This window comes from Heliangelus exortis, chromosome 16, assembly GCF_036169615.1.
Source record: "Heliangelus exortis chromosome 16, bHelExo1.hap1, whole genome shotgun sequence".
NCBI lineage: Eukaryota > Metazoa > Chordata > Aves > Apodiformes > Trochilidae > Heliangelus > Heliangelus exortis.
Genome location: NC_092437.1, coordinates 14,803,022 through 14,824,827, shown reverse-complemented (window position 1 = coordinate 14,824,827; position 21,806 = coordinate 14,803,022). Strand labels below are relative to the sequence as shown.

Here is a 21,806-nt window from a genome sequence, read left to right as displayed (position 1 = left end):
GGGACCAGAGGGTGTGCTCCAGGATCCCAGACCAGGAACAGCTGCCCCAGGCTCAAATTCTGCTCCTGCATTTGGTTGACATTGCTCTTGCCACCCAAAGAAACATTTTGTGCTTTATTAAACTAATTTGTCAACTTGTGTTTCCAAAAAAGCACTTGCTTCTGTGAAAATAATTTGTTTTCCAGCTGTCCTTAGGGTAATAAAATATATGACAACCCTCGCTACAAATCTTGCCTTGCCTATGAACCACCATGGCAATAAAATACTCTTCTTAATCATCCCCTTCCAGATTCCTAAAATCTCATCTATCTGCTCTTTTGGGTTCCTTCTCCATGGCAGCCCTGCACCTCTGAGCTCTCCTTCCCCACATCAACACAAACAGCACTTGGCAAGCCTGCACCAAACCCTGCTGTGGTATTATTTCCTCCAACTCATTTAATTGTCCTTTTAATCTTGTGTTTGCCTTTCTTACTGTCTGCTGGTGAATTTTCTAAGGGAACTCGAGGCAGAACCAGCTCTCAGTGTAGCTCTCAGCTGGCACCCCCCCAGTGCTGCAGCTCAGCAGCTCAGCTCTCCCATACATGTCCAGCATTTGCATTTAAGAGAAATGAACTTCACACAGTACCTGCTGGCCCAGACTCTCGATTTCTGTTCACTTCATCACTTCACTACTCTCTCACTAACACAACTGGCCAATTTTCACATCTCTCACCTTTCATTCAGTTCCCCATTGATGAAAACACTTCCTCTCTCTTCCTGCAGTGACCGCTCCCCTCCAGCCCTTCCCAAAGGGGGTGGCTGCAGAAATCCACCCTGTGGGCATGGCAGAGAGCCCAGGACTCAGCTGTCACCAGCCCTTTAACCTCTCTGCACTCCCAGCTCGTTTTCTGGGTAAGGATGAAAACAGACACCTGAAACTCGAGAGCAAAAGCTGGACCTGAAAAGCAGAAGATGAAAGGGGAGGCTGCTGCACCTGGCTGCAAGCAGCCTGGCACTGCCTTCCCCACTGCCCTCTGCGTCACCACTCCCTTGGTCACAGGGTTCACTTCTGTGCTGTGCCCACAGAACACACCAGTGCCTGGCTCATCTGGGAATGTGGCTCCTGCTGCTCACCTGTTTGGAGGCAGTTCCTGATGGATTAGGATCATTGAACAGTTTGGGTTGGAAGGGACCTTACAGAACATCAAGATTCACCCCCCTGCATGGGCAGGGACACCTTGGACCAGGCTGCACAAGGCTTCACCCAACGTGGCCTTAAACACTTCCAGGGAAGGGGCATCAACAACCTCCCTAGGAAACCTCTTCCATTGTCGTACTACCCTCATGGTGAAGAAGTTTCTCCTAATACCTAACCTAAATCTACTCTCATTCAATTTAAAACCATCACCCTTAGTCCTGTCACTACCCTCTCTGGTGAAAAGTCCCTCCCCAGCTTTCCTGGAGCCCCTTCATGAACTGCAAGGTCACTGTAAGGTCTCCCCAGAGCCTTAACAGCCTGTGCCTGCTTTGCAGCTGAAGATTTTTTGCCTTTCCCCAGAAGCCAGCTCTCCAGTGCCTTCCAACAGCCTCTTCCCAGGGCCTGGGGGCAACCTGACCACACAGCTCCCACACTGCCTCACAAGCTGTGGCCCAGTGCTACCCCTTCCACTGGAAGGGCTTTGCCTCCCATGGCAGGAGGCACCAAAGCAGACAAAACCAGTGGGAGTGTCAGGCTGTGCCAAGAAAACCACACACACACACACAGGGTAACAATGAAACTCAGTTATAGCTTTATTTTAATAACTGGTACAAAGTCCCCCTCAGGCAGAGCCTCCCAGTCCCATTCCCTACCTGAAATGGAGCAGAACATGAGCGTGACCCTCAGAGGAGCTGGCTCCCAGTCAGGACTGCTCAACAGCTAAGAAAGGATGTTTTGCTAATCTATTGAGATCTGTAGTAGCCTGACCACTCATCCCTTTTCTCCCACTAACAGTCAGACCCTGGCACACAGCAGGCGTTTGCCCCCCACCCTCTGCAACCTGGCCAGATGGGAAAAGGCAGCAGGAATGTGACCTCCATGAAGACAGTAGATGGTACCTGCACAGAGGCATCCCCTACTCAGACTTCTGACCTGACCCACCCAACGTGTGCCTGTTGGTGATCCTTCACATTCCCTGGTATTTCCCCAGCCTCAGTTTCTGCCCTGTGCAAGCACCCTGCCTCACCTGGCAGCAGTGGGAAGCAGTGCTGGCAGTGTGGGAGGTTTCTGGATCTCCATTGGCAAGGGGCTGCCACCCATTTCACAGCCTCCTCGGTGTTACAAGATTCACTTGTGCCAGGACAGAACAGTGACTGGGTATTAACTGCATCTGGCCCTTCCACAGAGGGCAGCAGAGGGGCAGCAGAGGGGGCTGGAAGCCAGGGCTGCTGCAGTGTAATCCCTTGTACTCGGTTAGTAGTGCACCTCAGTTACTGTAAGGTTACTTGTTAATTGCTTTGCTCTTTCAGGAGGCTCAGGTAAGAAATCACTCTGCTCCTTCTTAACACACACACAGAGATGAGACCAAGACAGTATTTCTGACCATATGTTTTCCCCACGGCTGCCTGGCATGCCAATAGACCTGGGAACACAAAGACCTTCTGATGGGTTCTGCACTCCAGGCACAGCCCTCCTGAAGAGCATCACCTGCTCCAGCACCTGGAGTTCCCCAGCATCACGGCCTTGCTTTCCCATGTCCCACAGATGCCATACCAACTGCACCACAAGGGTCCTTTAGCAGAAGCACAACTAGAAAGCAATTCTAAACCTCACAAAGCCACAGAAATTATATTTAAATGAACAGGGGAGACAACGGCTGTCATCTGGATTGATACACAGCACAGACAGGAGATGGCATCAGCATGTACAGTAATGTGACTTACTAGGACTGCGGAATGTTAACGAGTTTTAGAGAGGCTCTGATGCCAAGGGCATACAGAAAGGACCAAAGTAATGCCAAGTACAGACTACCGAGGAGGTGGCAGCTCAGATGGGCATGCACAAGTTAGGGAGAACAGTTAATGCCATGTTGGATGAAATGCTAGATTGTGAGTGGGTTCAGTGGGGCGAGCGGAGCTGTCGGAATCCAGAGGAGGGGCTCCTGCCTAACAGGATACTTCCATGGTTTGAGGTGCATCCTGGAGGTCAATTCCTTCTGGGGTTCCAGCACTTCCTTCACCATGTTTGCTGGTATGGGACTGGCTGCGGATGCTGTCCCCAGAGCCCATGCTGGAGGAGGAGTGGGTACGGGAGCGCATCAGCCGGGTCATGCTGGCTGCTGGCACTGCAAGAGAGAACAGGCGGGGGGCCTGAGAAAGGGAGGAGGTTCCTACAGCAACCATCGCAGACACCGGGTAAGCACAAAGACAGCTCTACCCTCAGAAGGAAAACTCAATCTTCACTGCCAAAATTAACCCTTTGCACGTCTAAAGCGAGATGCTGAAGGCCCAATTTCAAAAGGTCTGAGGTGAGCAAATGCCAGGTGTGTAGCTGATCATTTGCAAGTGCAGCCGCAGTGTCTGTGCACACCAGGGTGGCTGCTGTCCAGGTGACCTTTTGAAAGTCAGTCTCATCACTCGAGAAAACCACAGAGCTGAGATCATGCAACAATCAACAAAATACAAATGAAAGGTGAAAACCCATAGCACACGGGTTGCACAGTGATCAGCCCAGCCCGCAGCAGGCCATGCCAGACAGAGCAGTGCACCCCAACCATTCAGCTCAGACACGACTCGGGCCGAGGCGGATGCACGGTCGGAGGTACCTGACTCAGTGCTCAGGTGGCTGAGCTGCACATAAGGGACTGGAAACAACATCAGACAAGGAAAGGGATGAATACAGGAAAGAGCCAATTAGTTGCAGTGAGTGAGTAGCAGTCTGCTCTGCTCCTGGGATCCCCAGCTACTCTGCCTTCCACTCCCAGCTCACACTGTGCTGAAAGCTCCCAGTACTGGTGCAAGCAGCTGTTACTGGGCACCTCAGGAGGTGCCAATCCAACCCAAAGCTCCATCAGAGCCAGCTCTGCCCAACGCCTGTAGCTGGGAGCTGCAGTTTACCTGGTGACCCTACCTCCCCACCATACACACTGTGGTGGGGAAACGGGCTGTAACTGCAGATATGGAACAGAAACTCAAGTATTTCCCTGAGTTGATCAGATTTCTGCTACAAGCTTCCTTCAGGCTTTACCTTCCACCAGCAGTGTCACCAGAGGCAGGTCTCACTGTTTTAGCCAGTGTGCAGAAGGAAAAAGAACAGCTGCTGAGGAACTGGTCTGGACATTCCCAGCAATGGCAAGTGCTGATTTGCTTCTCTCTCCTCCCTGAGGGGGCCTTGCTGGCCAAGCTCAGCACTGCCCCTAAAGTCTTTCCCACCAAAGTTAGGAAAACCATTCTGGGATGAGCTACTAATTCTGGAAGCAGGCAATTACCCCCTGTCCTTCCTCAGTGCTGTGCATCCTATTTGCAAGAGATTTGCTCCCCAAAGTGCTGCTGAGGTCCTCACTCTGGTGACAGCACTTGCTGACTTTCCTAACACCAGGAACACAAGAGATGTGAACACTGAAATGCTCTGGGGCTCAGAGCCTTCTCCCATGGCTCCCTCCTCTTCTGGCCAGCCTTGGAGAACACAGCAGCACTACAGTGTTCACCTCTAACTACACATACTCTAAGGACAGCTTCCTCTGAGCCCTGACACCCAGGAATTCACAAATAATTTCTGGCTGTGTGGAGATCACTGGGATTGTCACAGCTGTTCTGGTGGCCATGCTGGTGGTTAACCAACCCCCCCTATAACTCCTTTTTCTGAAGGTTCAACATCCACAGAAGGGAACTCCTAACCCTGGCCCCTGGCAGGAAAGCCAGAGCTGTGTCATGGGGCCTGCAATGGAGATGGAGCTGCTCTGGAGCACTGAGAAAGCCCTTCCCCTGGGGTCCCCAACTTCTGGAGTACAGAGGGCAGGGGAGCTGAAGAGCTGACACACTCAAGACATGATGTGTTCTGCCTCCAAGCTCAAGGAGGAAGCCCTAGGGCAAGGCACTGGACCAAGGCAGAGCTCCCTCTGGGCACCCCAGGGTGCCTCAGAAGCCACCCAGCTCTCTGTTCTGCTATTAGGGGGTTTCATTCTGAGATACTGCTTTCCTCTGGTGACAGTCTGAAAGAAACTGTTATGTCTGAGGAGAAAGAAAAGGGCTCTCATGTACCCATCCCAACTGTGAAGCTGTATTGCTAACTGCTCCCCCTCTGGTGGGCACAGAAGACTTCAGAAGATTTACCATTCTTAAGAGCATGCTTTTCTGGACTGGCACAAAGACAGACTTACAAGGTTTTACCAACACCAGCAACCAAAAAGGGGTCACCACTCCAGCTGCAGTGTGGATTAAACACAGGTCAGGGAACAACATTGGTTTCCTAAGGCTTGTTAGCACACTAGTTGATTTTCCAGCATGGATGGATCCCCTGGCAACCACACTAACTCATGGGTGGGGACACAGATACCAATGGGCTCAGATGGACCAGAAGGGTTGAGTTCCCTTCACAACATCCTTGCTACAAAACAGAAAATTTTGTTTGCCACTTACTGTAGCCCATTCCCTGCAAAAAGTACTTGAAGGCTTCAGTCAGCTTCCCAGGCTGTGGAAACAGAAAGTGCAGCTTCAGTGTGAGCAGCACAAGGGGCTCTGGACAACTCAAACACAGTGGCACAGTCAAGGGACACTTCTCACCTGAACCACCTGTGGAAGGCCCCCGCAGTCAGCCATCTGCAACAGGAAACAGAGGGGGGTTCAACCACCCTTCCCAGCTCAGGAGAACACCCTGGAACCACAGCAGTGCTGCCCACCCCCCTGGAGCTGAAGGCACCAGCTGCACTGATCCACGAGGCACCATCTTGTCTCTTAAAACTGAAGCAAGGCCTGGCAACACATTTTCTGGGAGTCTGTTCCTGAAGGAGCCCAGCACCTTGGAGGTCACATTCCCAATCTCAGGCCATACCCTAGAAGTGCAGGAGTCTCCACTGTCCTGGCTCTCCTGCCACTCTTCCCAAACCTTCTACACAGCAGCTGCCTGGCACACTGTGGAGCCATCGGTGAGAATGGGAAGGACTGGGATAAAGCTGGAATGTGTGCTGCTGTTCCTGGCAGAGAGCAGGGTGGGGACAGTCACCTCTGCTAACTCTCAGCAGCTCTTCCCTGCTGGTTGAAGATAACAGAAAAGTGGCCACAAAGCTGAGAGATTCAGGGACTCCCTGACAAACTCTTCTCTCCCCAGGTCTGGTTCCATGCAGGAGAGAACACAGCCCTGACTGCCTGCCTGTCCACAAAGGCCTAAAGCTAAATGTATGGAAAACAAACCCTAAGTGGAGCTGGGGAGCTGGCCTCAGCAGAATAAGGTCTTGGTGCAGGCCAGAATGACTGTGGAGAGGCACTCACCTTCAGGAAGGTAGTTTTGGTAGGGTCAAGACGTGAATTGCATTCCACCTGAAAAAAAAAATAAAAGAGGAAAAAGGGATGTGATATCCCACAGAAAACTTGAAGAGTCAGATGTAAAATGTAGGGAACTGCACCAAAGGCAATGTCTGTCTTTCAGCACTGGGAGCTTCTCTGGGGCCAAGAAGAACTAAGTAAAAAAGCAGAGTGTTGAGGAGGCTTTGAGCAACCTGATCCAGTGGGATCCAGTGCCCATGCAGGGGGCCTGGAACTGGATGAGCTTTAAGGTCCCTTCCACCCCTAACTGCTGTATGATTCCATGATAACACTGAATGAAAGATGCAGAGGTAAGGCAGGTGGTTCCCATCCAAGGGGACCTTTTGGTGACAGAATATCATTGTTCAGAAGGAAATAATCCCCCAGTTTTGGGGATGCACCATGAAACCTTGGAACATGTTCTTGGCTCTGACAGGAAGTGGGAAGAAAAAGACTCCTGTAAAGTGCAGCATGGATGGAGATCACTCCACCCCCTGCATGGTGGCCATGGCCACTTCTCTCTAAGGCTGTGCAAAAGTAAGTTGGGGGGGACTATAGGAAAAGCAATCCCAGCAGGGGAGATTATTATGAGCTGGGAACCTGAGCAATTAGATAGCCAAGATCCAGAAGACTCTACTCCATTCCCCAGCTGGGGCTGGGAAGCAATGAGAATCCTTGGGAATATTATCCCAGCAAAGTCTAAACTTGGAGAAGTCTCAGACTTCCAGGCAACCCACCATCATCAGAAAAAGCCCCACAGCAGTTGTCCATGCCCAGCTCCTAGGTCCAAGCTACTGTTTTAGGAGAATCCTACACTCATCCACAGTGTCTTAAGATAACTTCTGTTCACAAACCTCTGGACTTCCCAGGGTCTGAAGGAGAGGAGCACCACAGAGCACTGCACTGTGCCACATGCCTCACTGGAGGCTGTGCTGGGAGAGAAAGGGGTTGGTTGTGTCTGCAGAGAACAGGAAGGACTTGCTTCTAAGTGTTGCCTTCCCTATGATACAGTGTTTTTGCAGAGCTCTGAGGTGTGACTCCCCACCACAGAACTGGAGTCAAACTGTTCAAGTTTAGTCTGGGCAGCCTGAGTACAACAGCAAGAGAACAGTCATTCATGACTTGAGCTGAGCTCCAGGCAGCAGCCAGGCAGAGCTCATGAAAGATGCAGGTTCCTGAAAAAACTCCCCTGAAGAACTTGTTGAGCAAGATGGGACTTGGACAAGGACCCTTATTCAGCTCCTGCCATCCTCACCTGTGAGGGTTGCCCTGCAGGGCCATAAATCTCTGACAGGTGTCACAGAAAAGTGCCTGGAACCAAGAGCCACTTTCTGTGACCCGTTCTGGGGAAGGTGAAAGCCCTGCTGGGGTTTGCCAGGTGATCTGTGGGGCTAATGTCACAAGAGGAATGAGTTTCTGGATACATACCACTGCTTCCACAGCAGGTGAGTTGTCACCCACCACTAGCAGGGCAGGGCACCTGGTCAAAACCCAAAACAGAGACATGTTACTCACAGTGCATCTAAGGGACTTCTGAGAAGATCAAGCTCTGTGAACCAACAGACTCATGAAAGGTTTGCAACACTCAGCAAAATCCCCACCTGTCCCCAAGCCATGGCATTCTGTTGCCCCAAAACACCCTCCAAGGCTGGCACACCCCCCCATGCTGTCCCCTCCATGCACACCAACTACCACTACTATTGCACACATGCTAAAAGATGGGCCTGAGGCTGGAGAAACACCATTCCAGGCTGCAAGAGGGAATCAATGTCTGGAATTTAAGACATCCAACAGAGTTTAATGCTTCTTAGGCTGGCTACTGCTCAGCACTGTAGTTTGGTTTGGATTTTAGAAAGAAACACAAAAGATGCCAGGGAATAGATTGAAAAATGTCACAGTATCAAAGCCTCCTCTTGGCAAATGTGTGCCTTTGAATTTTTCTATGTACTGTATTTTATAAGTATTGTAATTTTAGAAGATTTGAGATGAAGGTAAGAAGGGGGTGGCTACAGGTCCCACTTGTGTGCTAACCAGATGACAAAAATCAGACTTCACAGGCTGTTAAGCCATGGACCTCAGAGCCAGTGGGGAATCATCTCAGAGGAGACAGAGGAGAGATATGCACAGAGATCCACACCTCCACAAGAAATATTTTGTCTGCAGATCCCTGTGAGTCACTGGAAGGGGCAGTCAGTGCTCTGCAAATTACAGCTGCCTGCATGACAGAGAGCAGCACACCTGGCTTTGCCTGGAGACCAAGCAGGGAAATCCACCTCTTTTAGGAGAGCCAAGATCTGAGTTTGGCTGTGGATGCTTCAAACACTCCTGGGAGTGGCAAATGCAGAAGTCCCTGTGATTTTCAAAGAGTGAAGAGCAGAGCCTGGGTAGCAGTCTCCAGCCCAGCCCAGGCTTTGTCTTCATGTGCTCTACACCTTGGAGATAATTTGCCCCTTTTGTTTGGAATCTAGAAATTTACTTACTCTTCCCCTGTGCTAATTACCTCTACTTCTCCAGTGCCTGCTCCCTCTCAGCTGAACCCTGCACACACTATTCCCTCCCAGGTGAGAAAGTCACCCAACTGGGAAAGCACCACTGTGTTCCCTGGGTTCAGAACCCAGTGCCACCTCTGGGAGGACTGTGCAGGTATATCTTTTGTCCAGGTGAGGGAGGGCAGCAAGTGGCAGCTAACAAGATCCTGCCTCCCTCCTTTTTTATGCAAAACAACCAAACTACCACCTCAGCACCTCAGTGAGTGCTGGGCAGGAACACTTACTCCTCTGACCCTGCCTTCAGGAGAACCTCGGTGTGTTCTTAACAAAACATTTCCTTGTTCCACTCTAGCTGACAGCAATGCACCAAAGCCTGGCACAGTCTCAACAATATTCCCAGCACTTGGGCTTGTGGGGTTCTTGCTGGGAAGCAGCAACAACTTTTCTGCTGAAGGGACTGCCCAGCAACTAACACTGCTACACACTGATTCTGAGCAACTTACTTGAGTGTTTTTGCAGTATTTTCATTGATGCCAAGAACTGGCCTCTCAATTTCCAGGTCTCTACGACTGAAAGACAAAACAGAACAATTCTCCATCAAACCAACAGAAAAAAACAAACGTATGCTTATGGGAACATACAAAATCCAAGCAGGAATGCTGGCTCCAGCACCCAGGCAGGAGGTGTCATGTCATGAGCAGGAGCCTCAGCAGTAATTGCCAGAACCCAGGCTCCATGCTCTCATGGCACACTTGCTGTGTACCTGGAGACAGCAACCCAGACATGAAGCTGAACCTGGCTCAGGATAATGGCTGAACACTAGGCTTAGGACAAAGGTTCATATAACATAATATCCAACAGGATAATACATACAGTAGCAAATCCACTGAGCATGGAAGCCATGGGAGCAACCTAGCACAAAAAAAGACATCCCCTACCTGTTGTATGAGGTGAGAAACAGCTGAAGGTTATCTTGGTTAATGTCCTGTGCAATATGAAGCCTGTATGTTTGGATCAAATCTAGATTTGCCTGCAGTTCCTCCTGTACAAAAGCAGAAGAATTGAAAGACAGGGAACATCATCTTTTTCACAAGAAATGACAGTCATAAAATACTGAAGTTAAATTGCTTCCATACCCATTGTTCCCCTGTGAACAGCAGCACAGAGGCCAGAGACTCCAGACTGTGGAGTCCCAGGCTACAGTCAGTGTTTCTGTGACCTGACTGTTAAAAGCCACACTTTGGAAATGAGACTACACTTTTACAAATGGCAGTGCATGTGTAAACTGAATGAAGAGTGCAAAGGTATCCTGAGTGGGGCAAGTCAGCTCCTGAGCCTCAGTAATGCTTATATAGATATAAATCATATATATAAATCTGTTTTAGGAAGGTCTTCCACTCATGCTTAACTGTAACATGTTATTGTAACAAAGTTTTATAGGAAAGCCCCGTGGAAAATTTAATCCCAACACCCAGTTCTACAAAGCAACTGCATCCCAGTGAGAGCTGGAGAGAGACAGAGGGAAAAGGGAATGCAAGGGAAGCATTACAAATAATGAAGGGCTTTGAAATGGTTGGACTAGAGTATGGCTGGACTTGGTGATCTCAGAGGTCCTTTCCAACCCCAACTGCTCTGTGAAAGCAGGGAGAGAACAGCACGTGCCCTAAGCAGGAGGAAGCCACACCACAACTTCCTGCAGTGTTGCAGAAGGGCTTCAGGTCAGAGCCTGACCTGCTGTACATCACACGTAGTGTGCACGAGGCCCAGACCCTTCTGGCTGCCCAGTAAGCTTGCTGGGAGCCATCAAATCCCAAACAGAAGGCATTGTTTTTTTCCAAAGCTTTGAGGAGCAGCTGGTTTGCCCCTGTGAAACCAAAGGGGAAGGCAAAGTGCAGGAATGCAGCAGTTCAACACCTGGACATCCCATATCCCACTGCTCTACCCACAGCCCAGCTGCTTCCATGCTGCCACTTGTCTGGATGCCACAGAGACAGGAGTTCCAGCACCAGTGTGGGGGACACTCCCTCCTCAACATGCCTGGACACAGCTGAGGCAAGTGTGAGGATGCTTGTGCCCCTGCAGTGTGCCAAGGCCTGGTGTGAGTTTGCCACTCACAGAAGATGGCACTGTGTGTGGCAACTCTTCTTTGGTGAGCAGGTACAGAGAGAAGTTACAGCTCCATGTGCAGTTGCAGGGGCAACACAAACACCTGCTGGGTACTTACATGGCCAAAGTGATGTGCCAAGACAATATCCACAATGTTGGTTGTCCAGCCTGAAAACTGAAGAGTGACCAGGAATGAGAAGAAGGAAGAGTAACCAGAAAAATACATTTTCACTGCAAATTGCAAAACAGCTCCTCAGAGAAAAGAAAATAACAAAGAAACTATTCAAGCAATGTAAGAAACAAATGCCTGATGCTTGGGCTGGGCATGCACAGCTCCAGAGCAGCCAGTGCACACACAGCATGCAGCTGTCCAGAAACATGGGACCCTGAATAACCACAAGGGGTCAGAATAAAAGGATAATTAAGAGACCCATCCAACTTCAGCCAAATGAAGCCTGTGTACTAAATCAGAGGAAAGGGGAGTGCTCAAGGGCCACTCATCTCTGAGCAGTTCACCAGGATTTCTCATTCACATCTGATCACACCAACCCTGCTCCTACAGGGGAGTCTGTACTACAGCCAGGCTGAGATTACACAGTTCTTGCCATAAACCAAAAAATAATAAGAAGAACTTTGTTCTTCTTCTTATTCTACACACTGTTCATTAAGCACTATGGAGAGGAGATCTGCAGGGTAAAGAGAATCTCACCTTGGATGCTGCCCAGTCAATCCATCCCTTTGCACATGGATCAACATTAATGAGGACGAGTCCCTCCACCAGGTCAGGGTGGCTGAGCTGTGGGGAGAGCACAGACACACTCAGAGGGCTGACCCAGCCACAAAGCAAAGCTTCTTGCAAAAGGAAGACAGAAGAAAATTAAGTGGGGAGCTCCTTCTGTGCCAGCAGCCAGTGAGCTTTCCAGAGGCTGGTGCAAAGCTGCTCCCAGCCAAACATGATGAATCAGTTGGCACTGAGGGCTCTGATTGCTCAGAGCACACCTGGAGCCTGAGCAGCCCTCAGCAGTGCCTGCTGGTCACCCCTGCATCTGGTGCAGCTCCTGCTCAGGCTGCATTAGGGGCTGTGAGCTCTGTGCTCCAACCTGGCACCTCCAGGAAGGACCTGCACAAACTCCTGTGCCCAAAGAGCACTCTTCTTCCACTGCAGGATGAGGCAGTCTCCAAGTGGAGATGTGGCAAACTGGCAAGAGTTGGGAAATGGCACAGGAGCTGCAAGCACCTGCAGCCTGAGCAGAGGCCTGGGAAGCCCAGCTCAGGGGCACACCCAGACCAGGGCACCCCCACTGCCCCCACCCACAGAAACCCTTCCCCTGCTCCAGCCTGGCACCCCAGCACCCTGCAGTTTACCTGGGGGAGAGATGGGGGCTCAAAATATTTTGAGATATTTTGAGAACTGCTTGCCAGCACAAACACAGCAATGTAACACAGCCACAGACCTTGGAGCTCCTGACTGACTCCACAGCTGAAGTTCTAGGACAGCCCCTCTGCCCCCCAGCACACACTAGCAGGGGTTAAACAGAAGGAAATGACCCTGTCCTCAGCAGGACACTCTCTGCAGTCCAGGACAGGGCCTTTCTGGCACTGCACTGGGCTGAAGCCAAAGGCTTCTTTTCAAGCCTGAAAACTAGACAGAGTATAAAAGACAAAGAACCAGAGCAAACACCAGTCCATCACACAGCCCCAGGCTCAGCCCTGACCGAAGGAAATGAGAAGCAGAGCACATTTTGCAGGAGGGGCTGCATGGTGAAGTGGCCTTAGGAAGCCTTAGGTGGCCTAAACCACTGACAACTCTGCACTCACTAACCTGATGGAAACACTATCTCAGAAACACTCAGCCTGCTAAACTACATCCAGTGATTTCACATGCTCATAAACACTCTGCTACAGAAAACTGCTGAAGTACCAAGATAAAGCTAGAACTCATTTGTCAGAGTAGAGTACAAAACCTGCTTCCTTCCAGTGAAAAACCACATTCCCCATCAGTGCTGGTACACAGCACATCATCAAAGCACAAACTGGAAACACCACTTCACTTTGTGAAGACATGAGGCTGGATATTCATAGTAGCCAGGATGGACTCTCCTGACTCAAAGACACCACATTACAATCTTTCCAACCTGGCACAGCTTCAGAGTATCCTCGGCTGCTCCAGTTTAACCATCTGGACACGAAGTAGCTGTCCCAGGGCTCCCTGCAGCCCTGCTGTCATTACTGCTGCTTTGCCAGAGCCCACACATGCTCTGTCTGCCCAGTGGAAGACCACAGCTCATGTGAGACCCAAGGAAATGAAGAGATACTTACTGCACACCTGCTGAGGATGTAAGCACCAGCTCCTAGTCCAATCCCAATGAAGCTTTTCAGGCTGAAATACAGGAATTTCACAATCAGCAAGGCTAACATAAGCTCACAGCTAAAGCATTCCTAAAAGGGCAAAGCCTTTTGCCCTTCTGCATCCAGCTGCTCTTCCATGGTTTATTTTCAAAGCAATCCAGCAGTGCTGCAGCAGCCATGGATTTGTCTCATGTGGCAGACAGAGTTCCCAGGATGAGAACCAGACAGGGTCACAGGGGTTAGGAGATGCCTCTTGCGACAACTCAGTGAGCAAATCAGATGCTGTAAGCAGGGAGCTGGAATGGCTGGAATGTATCCAGCTGCCTCATCCCCTTTCCCTTCAGGGACTTACTTCAGGTGTGTCACAACAGCTGGCAGCATTTCAGCCAGTTCATCCATACTGGGGTACTGGTACCTGAAAATCAAGAGAGACTGAAGTTGAAGCACCTCTAAACACAGCTCAGACAGAGACAGCCCTCCAGTTCCACCCAAAGAACATCTGACAGGCATGTGCACAGGTGACTATCTTGCAATGATACTGCCAGCTACACAGATCCCACCCTTCAGAGCAAGACTAACACAGAGCTGTGGGGTTTTGGGGCAGGCAGACTTCTGTGGGGGGCTGGATAGATGAAGCAAGGAGTGCCAGCTAGACAGCAGTGTGCTGGGCTCATGCTCAAGTCAGAAAGCTGGTGCCAGCACTCACCACTACTGAGGGGCTTTACCCATGCCTCAGTGATGGGAGAGCTCCCTGAATGCCCCTGGGAAGTCTCCTCATCTTCCCATTCCCTCTGAAAGCTGCCTCCCACCACACTCAGCCTGCCAGTCCCAGCTGCCTTGAACTGGGTGCTACTTCAGTTTAACCACATCTGGAACAGCAATGGTCTCTGCAGAGCTCTTACCCAGATGGGAATGGGGGGGCTCCTTCCTGCTGGCCTGGTGCATCCACGTGGCACACAGCAAAATGCTGAGTGATCTCTTGCATGTCTTCAAAGTTAAAGAATGCATTAAAACAGGATTTGTCTACAACAACAACAACAAAAAGAAATGAGACACTTCCTGAAGTTTTATTGCAATCCACCCTCCAAACAGCCTGCTTGAGCACCCCCCCCCCTGATCCTGCAGGGCAGGGGATGCTGATGGGGCCTTTTTGGGTACTCACATTATGTACTGAGGAATATCTGTGTGAACACAACAGGAGATGCTGGGTGGGAAGACATGGGAAGAGCAACTGAGCCCACTGCAAACATTACATTACTTCTACAGCCTTGTAAAGGGATTTATTCACCTGCCCAGGGAGCAGATGCCTTGTGGCAGGGTCCTTCATGCAGTGCAACAAGGTCAGCTAGAGCACAAGGTGGTGGGTGGACATATTTTCACCTTTCCACTGTGGCCCTACCCTTCAAGAGCTGTTGGAACAGACAGGGCCATGCCACGTGCTCCCCTCCTGCAGACCCCTATCCTTTTACCCTGCTGTGAGCTGTCCCATCTCAGCTCAGAGTCCCACTGCTCCCGACCCTCAGGAGCAAAGAGCACAAACACTTCTTCAGGCTGCTGGGAATGCAAGAGCTTACGGTTGAGGCCAATGTCATGGTATGTGAGGATGACAGGTCTGTTCCCCTTGGGTGTGCCCCTCATGGTGACATGGACCACTCCAAATGCTGTCTCAATGTCATGTTCCTGCAAAGAGAAGGAGTCTCTGTTATGTGTGCTGCCTGTACAGGACCTCTGAAGGCCAGCAGCAAGGGCCTCATCCACACTGCTCTCCTGACCACAGCTGCTGGCTCAGTGCAGCTCTTGCAATCTGCAGCCCTGTCAAACCTCTCACTTCAAGCACTGCCAAAAGCAGGTTGCTTTGTACAGATGTGTGAAGGTTTTGGGACTGTGTCTTCCTGTGACCAAATTCTCATTTCGGTGGCTTTTAGTGATGTTTCTACATTGCATCAGAAGCTGGGTGTCCTATGTCCCTCTGTCCCTAGGGGTTCATGACATCACCAGTGCTCCCACAGCCCAGCTGGCACCCCTCTCCCTCCAGCCCACCCCCCTGGGAATGTCCTGTCTGTCAGTGAGATGATGGGAGAGGCCCAGCAAGGTGGGAGAGGCTGGAGCAGTCCCTGGGGACTGTGCCAGAGCACTTTGGGAACTGCAGTACAACCCAGGGTGGGCAGATGGCTGGGAGGGCAGAGACCCAAACTCCACAGATCCAACCACTGCCTGCCTGGGGGCTTGTACCCACCCACAGGGGACAGGCAGCTTTCCCTTCAACAGCACTAAACACATAGATACAGCTCCATAGGTACCTGCTGTCCAGATCCTGACCACACTGCTGCATAATGTTCCCCACAGGCCCTGCCCTGTCACCCCAGGCAAGGGAACACTGTGACTTAACACAGTTTTTTCCTGCTAGCAGCTTTCATTATGCAACAGGAAAGCACCCTGAGGCTTCTCCAGCAGCTGGCAGATACAGGAGATTAAGCTGGTTTCCAGCTGGGTATCTGTAGAACAGTTTCATGACCCGTTTCATGATTATTTGCTAGCAAAACTAAGGCCTTTTCCCAAGCAAAATATTAAGGGCTTTTCCCACTGTGCCTTTCATAACAGAGCAAGGGGACCATGAGGCCTCCAGGTACCTCTCCAGTACTTGTCCAGTGCAGCCACAACCTCACGATGACAAACACGGGAGTGTCCAAAAAGTTGTCTGATTTTAACTAAAATAGCTGCAAACTCATTTGGACAAATGCAGATCTGGGATAACTAGAGACTTTGGAAAAGCTGTGGAGATGGCAGTATGGCTGGGAACACAACATCATCTGTCAGTCCTTTCTCTAACCTACAGAAATCAAAGGAGAGCCATGCTCTGACTTACAGACACTGTAAAAAAGCACCAATTTTTTTTTAATGTTAAAACAGTATTTATTTAGTATTTATTTAGTATTTATTTAGGTTCAGCCTGAAGACAGGACCTCACAAACTCAAAACCATTTTTCATTACTTTACACAAAGTATGTGGATTTTAAAATTATTTTTAAAAAAGAATTTCCAATAACCTGAAAGTCTTTAGACCAAACCCAGGGCAGATCAGGGTATGTGGCTTGCAGCACAGCAGAAATTCACCTCATGCCTCCTTTCTCAGTCCTCATAAGGGCTGGCTGTGTGCTGGACTGATTTAGTCCTTGCAGTTCAAGATCCTCCTCTCCCCAGCTCTTCTTTCTGGGGGCCCCAAAACCTCTCCCCTTCGCCCAGGAGCATGGAAAAAAAACCAAACTGCCATAGCTACATTACCTGAGGTAGTTTGAAGCCTTCTTTAGATTGGTTTTGAAGGATAAAAAGACTCCTCTTATTGCCCTCCCCCTATAAAGAGGTTGGGTTTTACCTGCAGGCTGCTGGGTTGTGCTCAGCACCTGTGAGGCAACAGAATAAGGCAGGGGAGGTCACCCAGCCTGATGCCCTCCTGACTCCCTTTTCCTTAGGAGGCAGGGAACAACCAGCCCAGCAGGGAGGGTGCAGAGGGAAGCCCAGGACACAGCCTCCCTCTCCTGAGCTTCTGGACAACCAGCAGGCTCTGCTCTTTGCCTCTGCTCTCTGGGCTAAGTCCTGTTCTGAACTTCAGGGAGATGTTGTGCAGCCAGAGCAGGGGCCCTCATTTTAGGGCCACTCCAATTTGGAGGTGTTTGTGGGTCCTTTAACAAAACTGTCAACTTTTGGCCAAGGCTGATGGTGGTGAGAGGCAGTGCATGAAGCTAAGACAGCAAAGTGCAGCAGAGTCATGGAAGGGTCCAGCAAGTGCCAAAGCAGCCAGAGGTTGTGACCCTGGCTGCAGCTCCCCATGGATCTGAGCTACCCCAGGGGCTCTCTGCCAGCTCTGGCACTTGTTGCTCATTTCCATAAGCAGCTTTAACTCACTGACCTGGCAGGAAACTATCCAGCTGCCTTTTATAATTTCTCTTTTCATCTTACTTTTGTTAAATTTCTGCCAGGTCAGTGAGTTAAGAAGCTCACAGAGAGGTCTGCCAAAATGCTTGTTCTGGCACAGAGCCAAGGGGAGCGCATGGAGTGGCAGAAGAAATAACCCTGCCCTGAGCATGAGGCCATTTAAAACCGACTCAGGTCTCATGAAACTGCCCCTCCAGAGCACTGGGGAGGGTTTTCTAAGCAGCACAAAAATCCAAACTGAGCCAAGAGTGAGAAAAGGACAGAAAACAACAAAAGAGTTGATGATATTAAAGGAAGTCAGCAATACAGACAGTGTCTTTTCTGGAATCACATTCCAACTCACTGCAAAGGCAGAAAGTTTCCACTAGGCAGAACTGCAAAGGAAACAGAACACCCACCTCTCTTCAGAGCTTTTGATCACACCACAATGTGCATCTTATTGCAACACTCTGCACTTTTGTTTTCCTAAGCTGAACTTGGATCTTAGCTCTCCTGGTAGGGAAGGCAAGAGTTTCCTTGTGCTAAAAACCAATCCTCTCTCACTTAGACTCTGCAGCCTGTGTAAACTCTTGATTTGGGGAAATTAGATCATTTGTTGACAAAAGGTTTTTCATGTCACCACTGGGCACCAGCCCCATCTGAAGGGTACTCACCTTGTCACCTTAGTGATCCAAATACAGGAAATGTCCACTGAAGACAGAAGGAATTTGAGGAATCCCATCTTTAACAAATCTCAACAGGCAAAGGTTTAAAAATTTAAGATGCTAAATCTTAACTCTGGGAATTCTCTTGCTAGTCTCCAGTCAGGGTGGAAATCCTCCTCCTGGAAGTATCTGCCCTCCTCTGTTTTCTTTGGTTAAAGCCTTTTACTTTTTTAAGGCCCTTTTTTTATTTTCCCAAGCTCTATACAGCAAACAGCAGACACTGCCTTTGAGACAAGGCTCTCTGCTATGCATTGCAACACCCTGCTGATCTGTTCAAGACTACCTGAAAAGATATGACTGAGTTTTACCCCAGCTTCCCTGCAGGCAATTCTGTGTCCATTTCCCCAGTGAAATCCATGTTTCTCTGAAACTTTGCCCTGTAGCTTTAGGACTTTGCCCTTGACCTGTCATTGAGAAGGACAAAAGCATTTCCAGACGTCACAGCACACATGACTTCCCTGTCACCTGCTTCCCATGTATCCATGCTAAAGGACAGCATGAGGCAGATACTTAATCCAGAGCTTCAGTATCCCACTCCAGATGGCAACAACAGCCTCTGCACCTGTGAGATAGAACTACTTGAATTGGCCAAAAAAAAAAAAAAAAAAAAGTTATTTCATCACATCACCTGTTTCTCTTCCAAACATGGAACAGAAAATCCCAGTTACAATGGGTACCAGGGTACTCAGTGAGAAGAGCAGCTCTCTCACCCTTGCCAAACATACTTTCTCCACCCTCACCAAACATACTTTCCTCATGTACCTTTTGAAATTACACCTTCCCTGGCAGCTATCTAAGCCCAGCTATGATCTGAACACTGATCTGGTCCATAGTGCAGGGAAGCAGAGACAGAAGACAGGGGGAAAAGATGTGGCCAGGAGACAGGCAGATTTTAACAAATGAGCAGCCTGCAAAATAAGAGATGAACTCAAAAGAAGACAATGATCTGTAATTGGGTTCTGAAAAGCCTGATGAGATTCAATTTGGATTTAGGAACCAGAAACCTTGTCAGAGGATTCTCTGAAGAGATTTTTCTCTTTTGCCCTTATTTGTACAGTAGATAACAAATAAATAAATAAATAAAATTATTAAAATAAATAAAATTATTAAAATAAATAAAATAAAAATTAAAAAATAAATATCAGCTGCAGACAACCTGCTGTGAATGGAACTCAGCAGCAGAGGCACTCTCACTCCCTGCTCTCCCTGCTGAGGCACAGGAGCAAGGAGCTGGACAGGCAGCAGAGAGCAGGGAGAGCTGCACCAGGCTGGGAGCCATCACTTCACAAGGAGCAGTTCCCTTGAGGCATGGATAAGAAGAGCAGTGATGGAGGAGGATGAGGAGGGCTGAAGCCCAGCTGTAGCTGAGCAGACCTCCTCATCTGGCTTTCAGAGTGTGTGTTTGTGGAAAAATAAAACAGAGTAAGCATGTAGTGATTCCTCTCAAAGACCTGCATCTTGCAACAGTTTCCCTTCCTTTTCCCAGCCTCTAACAATCTGCAGGTCAGAGGAGGTCTGTCTGATCTTCATTTTCACTTTCCCTTCAGATACCTGTGCCTTTGCCACCTGTGACCAGAGATGTCAAAAAGCTTAACAACACATGAGGTGAAGAAACACTTGGTTCCCCACTTTGTATCTGCTGGTTTTGCATGAGATGCCCCAGTCACTGGTTTGGCAGATGAAGAACCCTGCTCTCAGTTCCATAACCCCAGTGGTGATGTGATGACCCAGCAGGTTGCTGCCACTCCCCTTCCCATGCCCTTGCTGGGCTATCTGGCCAGTCCTGGTACAGCAACTTTTTCCTGACCATGCTGCTGTTCTCCCAACCTGCCCTGTTGTGCTCTGTCCTTCCTGAGACAGGGAGGTTGGCAGAACACCAGACACCCGTGGGTGTGCTGTGGATTTTACCCTGGAGCACAATGAGGTTGCTTTGTTCTTTCTTCCTGATAAACACGAATTGATTTGCTTTGTTGAAAGCCAGGAGCCTGGAGCTGACAGCTTCACTCATTTCTCACAATCTTAGGGTCTTAAGCCTCTGGGTTGTCATCAGCTCTGAGCTCACCCTTTTATACCCCCTGTAGGACACTGTTACTCAACATGCATCAAACTTTCTGTTTACCCAAAGACAGATAAAAATTGCCATTGCACCTTCCATCACTTTTGCCAAGTGAAGAACAGATTTAAGCAGCAGAGGTCCCAACACAGATCTCAGAGGTGCTCCTCTAGTGACCTCAAACAACTGTAAAAATAATAGCTTGATTTTTTTTCTTTATTAATCAGTATATCATCCATGAAAGGACCTCCCCTCTGATCTAAGTCCCTTAAGACTTAAGTCTTAGGACTCCTTTTGGTAAAGGGTCTTATCTTTAGGAAATCCAAGCAGACTGTATCAACTGAATGGCTTTTATTTATGTAGTTACTAAGTGGCCTTTATTTATATGGTTACTGAGTCCCTCAACAAATTCCAACAGCTCTGCAGTTCTTCCTTTTACAAAAGCTACACTGACACTTTCCCAATATTTACCCATTGTAATCCATCCACTCCTTACCAGTTGTATAAGCCTGCCTGGTAGAGCAGGTCAGTGAATTCCCAGATGTCCTCTGGGATTTGTTTTAAAAATTGTTACAGGGGAAGGAAACACTGCAGTCCTTGGAAACTTTGGCAGAGGAGTATAACCTCTCACTTAAGTACTCATTTCATCCTTTCAGCCATTTAAAACTCATCCTAACACCCATTTAAAATCCAGTCCTGACAACTTGCTGTAAATGCATACATTTTAGCTTTTTTACAGCCTCTGGAGTAGGCACTGTGGCTTAAGGCAGGGTCTTTGCTGACCCCCTACAAGCATCCCAGCACAGTGATCTCTGGGAGCTGCTCTGTGGCAGGCTTGCATGGAGAAAAAAAAATTAATTTTGTTTTTCTGCTATGGAGAGTTCTTCCATGAGCCCTACTTTCAGAGTCTGAGCAGTCTACACACTCTTCAAATCCATTTTCTCTGTCTTTTTGAAAAATGCTTTCTTGTTTTCAATAGCCACCATGCCCTTCTGTTTGACACAGGGTTGTCAAACAGACTGATGCTTCCTCCCCTTGTCCTGCCTCCTAGCCTTGTAGCTTCTCTGATCCCCATCTTGGGCACTCACACTACCACAGACAAAACAAAGTTCTTATTCAGGCCTGGGATTTCAGCCTCTGGGGAATGTGAATTATTCACTGACATTAGTTAAGAGCCAAATCAGAACAACAATATCCATTTAACACCTACCTACATCCACCACCCCTTCCTCTCTTCCTGAGCACTGTACCCAGGCACTGGTGTTCCATCCTCAGTGTCCACCAAGAGCAACCTCAACTCTCTCCTGTGACCTCAGGCAGACTACAACAACCACTGGCACAACCAAAACCAAACTGAAATTTTGCATTCATCTTCCTCTTACAGACTGGCTGAGTTGATAGTGAAGTGCTACAAAGTGTGCTTCTCTCTTCCCTCTTCCCTGCCCCATGGTCCCATGGAAACCTGTGAGTGGGAGAGCAGGACTGAGTCCACTGCCCCACTCCATTGGGAAGCCAGAGCAGAGGATCTCTCCATGTGGAAGCACTCCTCAGCCACACTGGCCAGACAGACCCTCAGGCAGGGCTTGGGCAGAGGAACAGAGAGAGCCAGAGAAAGGCCAGCAGAGCTACTGACTCCCTCTGACAGCCCTGGGGGTTTTGCTGTGTGCATTATGGTCCCAGCTCCTGAGAATCCCT

General features: G+C 49.3%; 1 protein-coding gene across 4 annotated transcripts in view; it reads right to left on the bottom strand.

Annotated features, from left to right (window-relative positions):
• Window positions 1-1,746: 1,746 nt before the first annotated feature.
• The window catches only part of NDRG3 (NDRG family member 3), a 60,284-nt gene continuing 40,224 nt past the window's right edge, over window positions 1,747-21,806 (bottom strand). For 2 of the 4 annotated variants that reach the window (XM_071759436.1, XM_071759437.1), the window contains exons 4-16: window positions 14,996-15,101; window positions 14,324-14,444; window positions 13,774-13,836; window positions 13,392-13,452; window positions 11,782-11,868; window positions 11,191-11,247; window positions 9,905-10,008; window positions 9,470-9,535; window positions 7,906-7,957; window positions 6,445-6,492; window positions 5,740-5,775; window positions 5,596-5,647; window positions 1,747-3,302 (exon numbers count right to left, since the gene is read on the bottom strand). In XM_071759436.1, coding sequence (XP_071615537.1) covers window positions 3,124-3,302; window positions 5,596-5,647; window positions 5,740-5,775; window positions 6,445-6,492; window positions 7,906-7,957; window positions 9,470-9,535; window positions 9,905-10,008; window positions 11,191-11,247; window positions 11,782-11,868; window positions 13,392-13,452; window positions 13,774-13,836; window positions 14,324-14,444; window positions 14,996-15,101 — 1,032 coding nt within the window. In that variant the 3' untranslated portion in view covers window positions 1,747-3,123. Of the gene's footprint in view, window positions 3,303-3,782; window positions 3,822-5,595; window positions 5,648-5,739; window positions 5,776-6,444; window positions 6,493-7,905; window positions 7,958-9,469; window positions 9,536-9,904; window positions 10,009-11,190; window positions 11,248-11,781; window positions 11,869-13,391; window positions 13,453-13,773; window positions 13,837-14,323; window positions 14,445-14,995; window positions 15,102-18,007; window positions 18,031-21,806 lie in introns of those variants that run through there. The other 2 variants (XM_071759439.1, XM_071759435.1) reach the window with 2 other exon arrangements.